The 14,456-nt window shown below is 38.4% G+C and overlaps 1 protein-coding gene across 5 annotated transcripts in view; it reads left to right on the top strand.

Moving 5' to 3' along the window:
* Positions 1-7,687, top strand: part of SLC9A9 (solute carrier family 9 member A9) — a 196,923-nt gene extending 189,236 nt beyond the window's left edge. For all 5 annotated transcript variants that reach the window (XM_062603253.1, XM_062603254.1, XM_062603251.1 and 2 more), the window contains 2 exons: positions 2,616-2,721; positions 3,240-7,687. In XM_062603253.1, coding sequence (XP_062459237.1) covers positions 2,616-2,721; positions 3,240-3,455 — 322 coding nt within the window. In that variant the 3' untranslated portion in view covers positions 3,456-7,687. The remainder of the gene's footprint in view (positions 1-2,615; positions 2,722-3,239) is intronic.
* Positions 7,688-14,456: the final 6,769 nt, after the last annotated feature.

The raw sequence follows: 14,456 nt of genomic DNA, 5'->3' as shown, positions 1-14,456 counted from the left end.
TGATAAGACTTCTTGCCAGCCTTAAAATGCTATAGACCCAAGTCTGATATACTTTTGAAATGCCAGCACTGCACATGGATTAGAATTCCTCTTTCATGCTGCACTGAATGATGTGATTATACCTGTAATACCATAAAGCAACTGTGTCAACAATAAGGAGAAAACGTTTAAGGCATAGGTTATTAAAACAATGAAAAATAGGACAGTGGAATTTAAGTCCCTTTAGCAGGCTGAATAGTAGCTAGTTAAGTAAGGAATGAAGAGATAAATAATTCATTGCAGAATCAGAAGCATCACAACAAGCACAAGAAAACTGTCTTCACTTTAAACTGCACCCCAAGAGGCCTCAAAGCAGAAGCATGGACAACACACGATGAATGTGTTAGAGTACATGCAGGAAAAGGGGAATTGGAGGACCTACTGCAGCCCAAAATAAAGCCATCACTCAAGAACACCAGCGTACACATATGGCAACAAATTAAGCACACCAGGTGCACTAAAAGTAGTGGTGTCTCAAAAAAATCTGAAGACTACTGTGGTGGCTAAGTAGACTGCCTGTTTCAGAATGCACACCTTATTCCTATCTGATTTAGTGCTGGCCTCCGTGCAAGAATGCAAGAAAACAGGACTCCAATTTTTACTATGAGGTGGAAAAGCTCACTACAAAGTTAAAAGGCAGCTTAGCTTAAGACCTATCCCCGTGAACATCAGGGTAAAGGAGGAAGTGTAGAGGAATATTCATCTTCAGTTAGTTGTTCTAAGAGAATAAAAGAACAGAGCAGATGGAATTCAGTATAATCATACAAAACTTCCATTATAAGCCTGTATTTTTCAGGCTGGGTCTGACAACTCAGTTCAAACAATCCAGGTTGTTTGTACTAACAAAGACAATATTTCCAAAGATTAAAAATCCGAAATTAGGCTCCTAATTACAAAACCAGAAATGAAAGTATGTTTTTCTGAAATGATGAAAACAATTATGACAGCTTTCACATATAGCTTTTAATAACAGTTCTTAACTGTTTGGCCCTTCAGAGATTTCAAATAAAATTGGGAGTTGATCAGAAAAGGATTTTTTTGTTTGATTTTATTCTTTCAGAAGCAAGAGGATCTAAACTTCCTAATTACAATTTGACTTAATGAGATTCCACCCTGATCATCACCTGATAAGAATTTAAATTAAAGTATTACAATATTTTTTTTAATTCACACTAACTCAGTATGAGACCTCGGACAAAGGAATTGTACAATTTTCTGACAGATTCAGTTAAAAATAAAAAATAAAAAATGCACAAATACTGTAGAACCACACCAGATACTATAGAACTTACATGGCTATAGCATAGAGGATAGCAGAGCAAGTTGTTAAGCCTTTCAATCTGTAACCAAGATCATTAGGATATATATTTTACATAGCATTTCTCAGAATACAGAATTTGTACTTTGAGTAAAACAGTGATACCATAAACAACCAATAAAGAAAAGGAGACACAGGAATGGTTAGGACTCACTGTTAGTTACTCAGTATTTCTACAATATTGATGCAGAGCTCTAACCACTGCTGTTTTACATTTGTTCCCTCCTTCTTTAAGGAGGCAGAAAGTGTGAGGGAGAAAGCACAAGAAAGCAAGCAAGAGAAAGGAGCAGGGGAGAGAAAGCAGGACAGCAATCAATAAAGCAAATTTTCCTTAACAGCAAAAATAGCTGACAGACTTGCTTCCTAAGAACACTGAAAATTATTTTGCAAGTAAAAGTAGCAGAGAAGATAAGTCAACTTGAGGGACTCATGGGAAAGTGGTTATTGCCAGATATGAGGATGATATAATTGTTCAAGATGAGCAGGTTTTTCTTTTATCTCAATAAAGCACCTTTGGATTAAAATATTGGAAAGATAGGTGCAAGACAATAGCTTAAAGCCTGTTCCTAACATAGTAACATAATTTTATAGAAAGAAGCATTGACATATGAAATGTAAAATAAATACATTGAATGTGGAAAAGCCAGTGTTGTGCATAACTTATACACACTCCCAGCGATAAATTTATTAGCCAAAATATTCTTTGCCTACTGAAGAAAAATGCATTGATTTTACAAAAGGCTGAGTATGTTTCAGAAAGTGTTCGCTACTGTTCTTACACAAAGCAACTGATACAGTTGCATCTTAACTTGTTTCCTGTTAAACACTTACAGCAAACAATAGATGATAATAGTAAACAGGATAATCTAGTACACATTTCCTCTCTTCCACTTCCTACTGCATTTAGTATTCCACAACGCATCCCCATCAGCCATTCCAATAGCCCTCAGAATGTAACACACTTTGAGCATCAAAATATTTGGGGGTTTATTTTGTGTTTGGGGGTTTGGTTTTGAGCAGGATGAGGAGTGGTTTTTTTGCTTGGTTTGGTGTGCGGGTTGGCTTGTTGTTACTGAAAAACATTAGACAACTCTGATGACAGGTGAAGGTCTGCAGTAACGGATGGATAAAGAGATGGTATTTTCTGTTTCCATTCAGTTAGATGATTCCCTTATTTAAAAAGGGATTTCTTTGTGTACTAGAAAAACATGTTAGTAACAATATTTCTATAAGAAATATTCTTTAACAAACTTTACAGATACCTAAAACCTATCTTAACCCATGCTGGTCCACCACTTACAACGACACTACCTGAATGGTGTAATCCTGTTGCCAGGCTTCTGACCAGCCCCAGTGCATATGATGTAAGTACCCACTTTGCTTAATTTTATTTAAGGTATAATCCAAACCCTGCCATCCTCAACAGAACACTTTGGTAAACTCCCTTTTCCAAAGCCTATTACTTTCAAGGCTCATCATTACACAATCTCTTCAGGGTAATGGATAAGAGGTCTCAGAAGGTACACTGTTGCATTTTCAAGAATGGCCAGTAATACTGCAAGAGATTCAAACATGAGTGACATGTTGAAAATAATTCAGTCAGGTGCTTAAAGAATTGGCTGCATGAGTGATATTTTAAGACTGAAATTATATCTTTAAGATCTGAAGGGTAGATTATGTTTCTCAACACTGCTGGAAAACAGAATATGGTAAGCAATTGTTTGTTTTAAATCAACATCAAGGTGGTAAATTAATACCTGAAAAAATAATCAAATAATGAGATGAAAGTGGAATTGCTTTAGAATTGTTCTCCATTTAAGCTTTAACAAAATTCCTTCTCAAGAGTCTTCCTTCCACTGATTTTTTCTTTGTTTGAATGCAGGATCAACTGAAGGATGATGACACAGATTATATCATAAATAATGATGAATTGACTGAAAACTATGAATCGTCTGCTCACATGCCAGTGTGGGACAGAACAGGTTCTACCCAGGCTACAGGCAAGGAAGATATTCATGAAGGAGACCTAGGATTAGGAGGGTACAAACTCCAGCTTGAACACACTGCACATCAACCCCAGATGAATTCATTAGCATAAATAGTGTAATGTTAATCACAAGAAATAAAACTAAAACAAAAAAATAAGGGATGCTGTTATGTGAACATGAAGCTAGAAAATGTACTAAGCACAAAACTCAAAGAGAAATTAAATTTTACCAACTAAATACCTGCTCCCCCCAGGTAAGGGTTTATCATCATCCCTGTACCTACAAGACGCAAGCTTTTCAACTGCAGCAGGTTTTGATAAGAAGATGTAGGCATTACCAGCCCACTAAATTCTTTACAGTCTTGTCTTAGTGCTTGACTGTATCATGCCCCTCACACATACACAGACCTCTGAATGTTACTTGTAGACTTTAGTCAGCTGGAACAAAAATCTTCCTAACATCTTCATGCTGCCATGATGACAGCACTTTTACAGCTGTTCCTGAGCAGATCCACAGAGAGCTACTAATGCAGTAGCTATTACAGTTATAAGGAAGAAGCAGAAGATTCTTTGTCCAATGAGTATGTGAACTAAAAATATTTAAAACATGCATTGCAGGCACCTCAGTCTTGACAGGTTAAGCTCATTCAAGCTTAAAGCATAGACTTTTCCTGACAGACCAACATTTGCTTTCTAAAAGCACCTTATAGCCTAATTTATCTAGGGTTGCACCAGACTGCCACAAAGTGAATATTGATAGTAGAAGACATTGATGTCTACATAATCAGCAACAGACACCCTTTTATTGCTGCACAGAATGGGCATGACCACTATTTATACCGCAGTTATTCCAAAAGGCATTTGGCATGACCGCCTCACAGCACACAAAGCTTACATGCTGGGAAAAGTTTTATTGTTTTTTTAAGATCACTTCAAATGTATACTTCAATTTAAGCAGTCAACTGCTTCAGGTTTTATTGCTTGAGGAGAGTTGTTTCTCATCAAATATTTCTGCAAAACAGCTATATCCGAGACTGCTTCGTGGATGCTTGTCTATCTCTCTATCTATGCAGGGCACTCAGTATCACACTAGTGATGGGTACAGTGAGCATTAGGTATAGAAAAACAAGGATATCTTAGGTATAAATGTATTAATTGTAACAACTGATCAGCCATTACATACAGCCAGCTGCCATATGCTATTATTAAGCATCAACACAGATCAGCTTTTGCACAGATCAGATAAGCCGTGCAAATACAGGGACAAAGCCACGCTTCTGTTACTAGAGCATGTGCCTTTTTTCACTGCAGAAGTTTCAACTAGTTGTGCATGATAATGGTCCTACTAAGAAAGTTAAAACATGACGAATTTTAAAACAAGGTCATTTTTAATATATAAAGACAATAAGCAAGAAATTTGAAATCTATAAGAATAAAAATTAAGCTATCTCCATGAATGATCATAAGGCTGAATAGGTTTTGATTTCGCCACAGATGGAAACTGAAATACAAACTTAAATATAATCAAGTTTTAGTCTTTTTTTTTTCCAGGCTAATTAATTTCTGGTTAAATATGACTCTATAACAGCTGTTTTAAGCATAAATTTGAATGCTGGAGTTCTATATGCTGTTACAAAAGACCAGAAGCTTAAACTGGCATTTAATTTTCCCTAAACACTAATCAAGTAACTTCAAAAGATCTTAATCCCCATGTAGCTTAAAACAAGTAATATTCAGGCATGATCACAAGTTCTGAAAAGAACTAATGAATTTCCAGCTCCCTAATTTGCCTTGTTTAGCTACATGAGGTTGGAAAAATACGCACAGCAGGTTGCAAGAAGGGATGAGGAGGTAAGGTTTTACTGTATAGCACTGTGCACCTCAAAGCATGCAGTAAGAGTCAGCAAAGGTAACAGGAAGCAGGAGAAGCAGGTAGAGACACACTGCAGTGAGGTGAGTATGTAGAAAAACAGTAAGAAAGTATTATCATGGATGGGTGCTAACAGTACAGATTTCAGTAGCCATAGTTTCCCATTTCAATCTTCAGAAGTATTGAGTGCATGTCACTGGGCTTCCTAAGCTCCTTAGGAAGCAGAAATCCTAGTACTTATAGTGCAAATCGATAAACTGCTGCAGTATTATGAAGATGCTAAGATGTTTTTCACAGCTGCTACATGAACTGGAAATGACAAGCTCTTCACCAACAGTTCTGCTTTTTGATTCCACTCTGAAATGCATCCTGTAGCATACTCTGTGGGGTTTTTGCTGATTTATTTATCGTGCCTATGTCCAAGATGCTCACACTTGGGCAATGTGATAAATGGAGAGCTCTGGAGTCTGAAATTCTCTGTTTATCAAAAGAAAAAAGTCTGTAGTGAATACTCTCCACACTGTTGTACCTGGTTGCCTAAAAGGGCTACTTCACTGAGTAAAGAAAGTCATCCCTTGCAACAGAAGAGTGCGTCTTTAACAACTTCACAGGTCAGATTTTTATGCTAAGACTATCAAAACACTGAATCAATAGTCCCAGCAGGATGGTTATTTAGCCTCTTGGACCATGCTCACCAAAGAGAGTATCATTACCTCTTAGTAAATTTGGTAACTTGAGTTGCAAGCAAACTTGAAACTTGTACTAAATGGCAATACGTCTCAATTATCCATTTCAGTATTCAGCCCTGCCATTTCTTAATTTTAGGATATTCTCTTCATGACATGCAGATCAAGAGCTAAGACAGCATTAGAACAGATGATATATTTGTATTCAAGAAGAAATTACTTGTAACTAATAATTCTGCATGACTGTTTAAACAGAGTAATGGATGTTAAGAGAGGCCTTTAATGTTAATTTACAGTTCATACACTGGAGATTTAAACTACTCAATATCACACAGTGTTTGACTGAATGTGCAAGTCACTCATGATAAATGTGAAGCCATTCTTCCTATCTGAGTTAATCTAATAAAACACTGCACGGAAAATGAAATGTAAAATATGTTGTCAAAACGTAGTGACTGCATCCTCGGTATGAAGGCCAAAATGTTAGGAAAGATGGAAATCTGCAATATTGCTAAACCTTTCAGGTTTCTGAAGTAATAACTGAAATGTCATACTGAACTGCAGAGAACATTTGGCTAAAGTTGGAAGCAGCAAAATGAATCCTGGCTATACACAGAGCCAGTCCAAAAAAGATGCTGTACTAGAAATGTCAGGTAGCTATGATAACTTTCACAGAGAAGTGCAACATTCTTTAACCTCACTGAAAGCAGGAGCCATTGTAAGCAAACACTTATGTCGCTGTGTTAAGAGCTCAAACTTGTTCATATTAACCACATTAGGACTATCTTCAACAAACTGATCAACATTGTACATAACTTAAGGAACTAAACTAATTTCACTGAAGCCACAAGAGCAGTTCACACCCTTTCCACCTAGGAACTTACTCATGTGCCTTGCTGGGCTGAGAGTCTGTACAAATCATTCTTTCCTTTTGAAAGCTGGTCTGTTTTATACTATCAGTCAGGAAATAATGCTGGGCCTGGAACACCCCAATTGCCATGTACGTTTGGGTACAACACGAACGCAGCAATATATGTAAGTTTGTTTTAGATGCACATGAGCATTACACATAGGTTTTCAAAATCCTTTGTTTTCACAGAGATTGAGAATTGTTGGAATACAAATATTAATTATGTACTCCAGAGAACAAAAAAGATACCCCAAATGCCCACTTTAGAGATTGGAAACTGCTTCTAATGACAAAGATGTTTTCCCCTACTTCCTTATAGCAAAATGTAAAATAGCCCTTTACAACATCTTAAAGCAAACCAGTTCCGAGCATTTTAAATAACACAAGCAAACTGCAAACTCATCTCTGGCAATATAATCCCAACAGATATGAGCTCTGCTCAGTGAGCTATAAAAGACTTGTCAATATTTTTATTTTATAAACAGTCTTTCAGAACTTGAAAATTCTTCAGTTGATCCAAATTTCCTAATGTTAGTTTAGCCTACAGCCTGTCAATTTTCCAATATCCAGAATTCCAATGGCCAAAATTCCAATATCAGTCAATTTTAAAACCATGAAATCCCCTCTGTCCTTTAGCTCAGTGATTAGTTTTTATGGTAGATATTCCTCTTTAGAAGATTCAAGCAAAACACCTGAACATGGGTTTTTTTGCATACTGGTTTGTTTGTTGGTGTTTGGGGTTTTTTTGTTGTTTGGGGCTTTTTTGTTGAGTTTTTGTTTGGTTGGTTTTTGTTGCATATACTTTTTTTACATCATAATCCCATACTGGAGTGCAAGTTCCTGAACAGTATGAAAGAAAAATTTGTCTGCTACTGCAGTACTTGTCTTTCTCTTAATTCATCCCTTTCAAGTGACTAAAGGAATAGGATGGCCTACTGCAGTGATGAACATCAACCAAGCCAATATTTGCTTCAACAGTGGTGTAAGTCATACTTTCAATTTTAAACAACCTACTGGACATCCTGGCGTGTATTAAGAAGCACAGACAAATTCTTCAAAAAGCAAAACAATGTCTTTCAGCTCTATTGTGTCAGTCAATAGCCCAGGTTTGTCTTCTCCATATGAAAAGCACAGGGACTTTCTTACAGTTAACCCAAGGTATTTCAAGTCTCTATCTCCAACTTGGGCTCTGTTCTGAACAGTCCCCTGGCACCATCAGAAGCTGCACTGCTAAGAAAGAACACCAGCCAAGACTGTCTCATAGTTCCATGGAATTCCACAGGAAAACCCCACATTCTTCATGTTTCCAACTACACCCTTCCAGCTTTCCCACTGTTAACAGCTACATTGGCTTCCTCCCACACCGTCACACCCTTGCTCTGGGCAGTCTTCCCTCTCCACAGCAGAGGAGGCAACAAGTGCTGCATAAGTTCTGCTGCATTATACATGCAACAGCAGTAACTTGGCTCACAAATGAAACTTTTTTTTTCTCCCTCCCCCCAGTGTCAGAGCACAGACAAGGTTTTCCCACCTAATTCAGTGTCACTGGTCAACAGCATTCCCTTACTAAAACCAGGTCTGTGGTACAGAAGAATAAATATTGTTTCAGGCCTCAAAGGATCCCAAATTTGACAGAGTCCATGTAACATCATCCTTATGAGGACTGGGCAGGGCTTGAAATTCTGGTGTCAGAAGCAGTAAAGAATACTCAGAAGTGTTTTCCAGCTAATGTTTTACATGATACTTTACCACGTAGCTGTTTGCCTCTGGTGTGCTACAGCAAAGGCAGGTAAACATTAAGAAACTATTGGTATTTTATTTAATAAGTATTTGAAACTAGAGAGTTCACTATGGCTAACAATCCAAACACTAAAAGATACAACCTTTTGCCATGATATCAGGCATTATGCAGGCATAGGACAAGTTATATCAACTGACTTGAAATAGGATAATATCCCACAAGCATAATGAGATTTCTTATTCCAGAGGTACAGTACCTTCTAAATATAACCTAGTGCTTTATAATATATGCCTGACTGGAAATCAAAATAACATAGAAAAGGAAATTAATTAACGAATGATAAAAAAAAGGGGGAACAAGGGAAGAAAGTATCAGTGCCAAAGAAGATATTCAAGTTTGAAAAGATCACAAAGATATTAAAAGCAACTGAAGACTGAAACCCAAATTAAAGTTTTTATCTGTAGCATGAGAAACTATGAATTAGTTTGAAGAACACTCTCAAAAACTTTGCTAGACCCTTATCCCTGATGCTACTACTGCACTGTAAAAAAGTTAGCCATTTCACATCCTAAAGGGAGCCATTGCTGCCAGCTGAAGGTTGACCAAATTTAAAGAGAATGAAGAAAAAGGACTCAAGGTGAAAGGCTAATCCTTGAACAGCACTGTTAGCAAAGCAATAAAAGCTACATAAGCGTGATATTTGCAGAAGTGTGGAAAAACAACTGATGATATAAGTTCTTCAGTCTTATTTTGTCTCTCCTTCCTTCACCAGCTTTTTTTTTTCACCAAGTTGTCTCTTTCACCTTCCCTGGTTTACCTTTATTTTTAAGATAAAGGTTTGACTTTTCTCAACCCTTGGGTTAGCAAAATTTTATGAAGTCCTTTTCCCTGTTCACATGATATCCACACCCAACTCAATTGTAACAGTCCTTCAAAAAGAAACCAATATGATGCAAGAGTATTATGAACTACATGACTTCTACACCAAATAGAGATCACACCTAAAGACAGGTGGGTCAAACACATTGCAATATCCTTTAGGCACTTCACTATGGATAGTGAAGTTAAGAGCAAGTGTTCATATATTTCAGCTACAGGAACCAACAGGAGCAAAAGCCCTTAAAGGCTCCAGAAACCATTCTCAGTGAGGCAGACATGGCATGGTGTCAGAGCAATCTCATGCAAGCAATCTGGCTGTGTGCGCTTTTCTTACCGTAAGGATGAGGCAGTTTTGCCTTCAAAAGCTAGGGCACACAAGCTTACAACCACTGCTGGGGAATACTAGCACACAGGCAGTAGCTGCAGAGCACCAATACACACCCCTAAATACAAACCCACTGCCTTTTTCCTCCCTTTGCAGAAGTAGCCTGGGGCAGCTACTTCTGGAGGGAAGTAGGTCTCGGGAGGGAAAGGTCTCTTGCCCATGGGAAAACTCACACTTATCTGCAATATACCAAGCAGAGGTTTCCAGCTGGCAGAGTAGGGAAACTGGTGCTACCCTTTTACCATTTCATGGTCCAGGCACATTTGCTTCCTGGCTCTCCGAGAGCCCTGCTGATGCTGTTGATTTGAGAAGTGACTGGAGCACCTTTTCTGATGGAAGCTAATGTGAAGTGGGCACTTGAGACAAGTGCTCTAGTTTCTACTGAATGAACCGTTAGGCCTATGCAAAAAGAAAAATCACTGTTCTGTTTCTTAACTGTTTGGTTTACTGCAAAGATCTGTCTGCAAACATTGAGAATCATATTTACAGGCCTCAAAACCAATAATGGAGAATCTGCCATGAAACTTCAAACTCCCTAAATTTGGCTCTGAACAAACATCCTCTTCTGCATAAGCCCCCCATATACTACCACCTGGCAGGGTTTCATGCTTAGTTCATTGGAAAACACAATGGTTTATCCTTAAACTAAAATTTTAAAGCACTGGAAGAGGATTTTAGTATAGAGATAGGAACATGGATGAAGATCACAACTCAGTGTAGTTCAGATGCTCTGGGAGGGTGACTGTGAACTGCCTTTGCCAACAATGGACTTTCACTTAAAACAATGCTCATGCAACACCCACAGTTAGCAGTGACACACTGTGCACTGTTAATGTACGGTCCAAAACACAGTTTGAATGCATTTGCATGAACAAAGTAATCATCTAATTTAAAGTTGGTTTTACGTCCCAGCTAAACCAGGAATCTGAGGAAAACTGGTTTAACCTACAGACACTTGGCACTATTTTCTGAAACTATTTAAACCCTGGTTAATAAGGTTTACTAAAGAAAAATAGAAACAGATTCACTGGTACCCTTAAAAATTGCCACAGCTTGTCACTGACTTTATGTGGCTCTGGAAAAGATTTAGAAATGGTTCTATCATGAGTATTATCTGAACAACTTCAAAGACCTTCATTAGGTGCTTTTCTTATAAAACAGAAAATGAAAAAAATAAGCAAAAAAACCACACACACAAAAAACACTTCAATGCAGTATGCAATAGGGACTAAGGATGACTACTGCAGAAATCAATTCTGTCCTCAGAGCTTTCCAGATAGTTTCTAGACCTGTCAGCGACATCCGATTACTTCAAAAGTTATCTCAGTATCCCTCAAACTGCTGCACTAACCACCAGGCTAAGTAGGTGACCTGAGCCAGCACACAGTCCACTGCTCCAGCCTCAATAACTGGAACAGAAGAGCTGTCAGCAACACACAGCCTCCCCCTTCTCCCTTTTCACCTTCATTTCCTACTAGAACCGGATCAAGGATAACTTGGAGCAGCATATAACAACTCCCAGTTCACCTTTGCTACTACATTCATTTCTTCAAAGACCAAGGCTATTCAAAGATTGCTTCATGTTAAACTGAGCCATGATTTTTAAAAGTGAGTCTAAACTTAAATTCCTAAAATGCATGGGCTCCTAGTTAAATAATGTAATTTTTTACAGTGATGAATACCCAGGAGCTCACCTATTGCAGCAATAAAAATTGCACTGAAATTAGCCCATAGGAAATACCAAAATGGTTACTGCTCCCAGCAGGACTTCTAAGACAAAAGCACATCATAAATACACCTTACTCTGATCAGCACAATAAACTCATTACTCCAAAAATGAAACTGATTTCCATCACAGCATGACTCAGCTACTGTGTAAGGAATAATTTGGAGACCTAAACAGTATTGACACCATTAAGGCCATTACTGCTGGATTTGTTTTGGGGTTTTTCTTCCTTTGTCTTTTTTCAAGTTGAAGCTACCTGGGGAGGACAAGGCAAAGAACATGAGCAAGCATGAGGAGCGGTGACCTCATCTTTTGCTTGGCCTCACAGCTCAGGAGAGCCAGATTTGTGTGAAGCCCAGCGTGTGCTGCAGCTTATTTTTCCATGGCTGCTCCAGCATATGCCTTCTACACGATTTCATCTCTTGCTCATAACAGCCTTAGTCAATGAGGATTTTCTCAAAAACTTCCTGTACAGAAAGGTATCAGTTCAGCACACGGTAGTGCAAGGATAGAGATGTGGTTGTTAGCTGCCAGATTCTTTGTGGTTTTAATATCCAGGATTTGCTCATGTTGAGAGCTCTAGTTGGGAGTCAGTTTATTTAGACAAAGCTTTCACCATCTGTTCTTCCAAATTCTGAAAACATGAGGAGAATATGCTTCACAAGCAGCTACAAACACAGATGAGCTCTGCAATTTATACTGGGATATACTATATAGAGGGAAAATAGTTCGTAAGATTTATGAGATTTCTCCTTCAGGCATAAATTGAGGATTGAAGCTTTAATGCTCTAACCTCCTTTAATTTTGCACCACAGTGGAACAATTCTCTGTTTTACATGAGTTTGCTGTCACTCAGCTCTACAGAGGCCCAAATTCTTCCAAACTAAGAAAGCTTACAAGACATTTCTAATTAAAGACAAACTTGTCAGCTTCACTAATACACCACCTACCTTCACACAGTCCTTACAAAGGGGTTTTGTATTACCTAGAAGTTAATATCTCCAAATAATTAGCAAGTTAAGCTACAGCTACAATATAATTCACTTTCAAACAATAGCCACATGAAAATGCATGAATACCTACCTACCTTAAAATACAGCTCCCAGCTCTTATTCCTGACTTTTCAGACAATTTCCACCTACTTGACAAATAACACCTTCACAAACTCTGCCCCAGTTCCCCAGAAATTATAGGTACCAGTTGCCTGTAATTGCGCTGGGAATAAGGCATTGGATCTTCTCTAGAGCAGGCTTCTGTGAAGGCTCTGCAAAGGATGACCTGCTCTACCAGCTCCCAGGGGTGCAGGAACCTGGCCAGAGCCTGCCCACGCCTGCATGAACAGCTGTCATCCCAGGCAGACAAGAAAGGAGCTTCCTGTCTCCTCCTGCAGGGCCTATTCCCAAGTTTTCCTGCAAAGTCAACCAATTTGACAAGAACCACCACTGAAGGCTGGAGAAATAGATTTTCTTATTCCCAGCACTTAGACCCACTGCCTATCACAGCATTATGCTGATGTTTCCCTGCAGATGCCAAACTGCCCTCCTGCATCTGCCCATTCTCTTTCCTGGTGTCTTCAGAAGAGGCAGAACTCCCTCAAAGCCTTTGAAAAATTCTGCTTGCATGTGAAGGTCAGCAAGCATCACCCCTTTGAAGGCAGGTAAACCCTCTTGCTCTTGGAATCAGTCATGTCCTCCCCCCCAGGATATAAAATATCTTCTTGTCTCAACAACGCAGACAACTGGCAAAGGCAGTGCAAGAGTCCACATGACAAAGTCAGAGTCCTCTGATCTGACAGTCATTGATGGTCCATTTTCTGCAATATATTATTTCACTTCCCCTTAGGAAGTCTACCTTTGCTGTTCCAGTGCAGTGCCATCTATAAGCTATAGAATTCAGAGCAACTCCGGCATAGTTAAATTAGCTCTTGTAGGGCACTTGCTGCAGAACCACTCAAAACAACTGCTCAGATGTGTTGCAATTAAAAAAATGCAACTAAAAAATTTACATCAGAATCAAATACTATACAAAACTTTTCTGATTTCATTAAAAGCTCCATGGAATAGAAGTCAATATTAATCATTTTGATTGTTGCTTTGTTTCCTTTAAAAATTTGCATATTTATATCGTGACTGCATTAAATGTTAGTTTAGAGGAATTTGACAATGTATACTATACCCAAATTCAAAAGTAAATCTTAAAAGATTAAAATTACAGAACAAAATGGTTCAGGTCCTCATAAGGAGTATCAAGTTTTCAATCCTCGTTAAGAAGAGAAAAAGATTTCAGAAACAAGCATTTTCTACATCTCTCTCCCCACTCTTCTCCCCCAAGGATTAGCCATTATAAAACCACCAATGGGTCTCCTTGAACCTTATTTAAGAGTCTTTTTAGGCTTCTCCACACCCAGAGCCCAAATGCTATGGCCAGCAGCCCACCAGGGATGCAGGACATGCACAGGTCTTCCCAGATAAGAACGGAGAAGTATCTCTCTGCTCCAGCAGTGAGAGGGTAGTAAAGAATGTCATTTATCACAAACTCCAGCACTCCCAAAGCAGTTCACTTCCTCTCTTTGCTGGCTCCATATTGACTTCACCCAAATAAGCTCCATCCCAGAACAGAAATCTTTTTCCATGACAAGGCCTCAAACCCCCAGAGGTTAAAATGGGAACATGATGACAAAGCCAGGAAACTCACACTAGTTGAAGGAAGGACATCTGCCTATTAATATGTTTGTGGGCAAAAGCATCTGTTAAACTGGAGTTAAGCCTGAAATAAAGATTATGTTAAAAAAAAAGAATTTAGGAATGGAGGAAAAAAAAAGAAGAAAAAGAAAAATGTACTGCCTAAATTATTCAGTATGAATTAAACTCCCAGCTGCACATAGCTGGCAGATTTCTGTTTAAAAGTAAAATCAT

This window comes from Pezoporus occidentalis, unplaced genomic scaffold (genome assembly GCF_034315485.1).
Source record: "Pezoporus occidentalis ecotype Australia unplaced genomic scaffold, CSIRO_AGI_Poc_V1 ctg8, whole genome shotgun sequence".
Lineage (NCBI taxonomy): Eukaryota > Metazoa > Chordata > Aves > Psittaciformes > Psittacidae > Pezoporus > Pezoporus occidentalis.
This window is presented reverse-complemented; position numbering and strand designations above follow the sequence as displayed.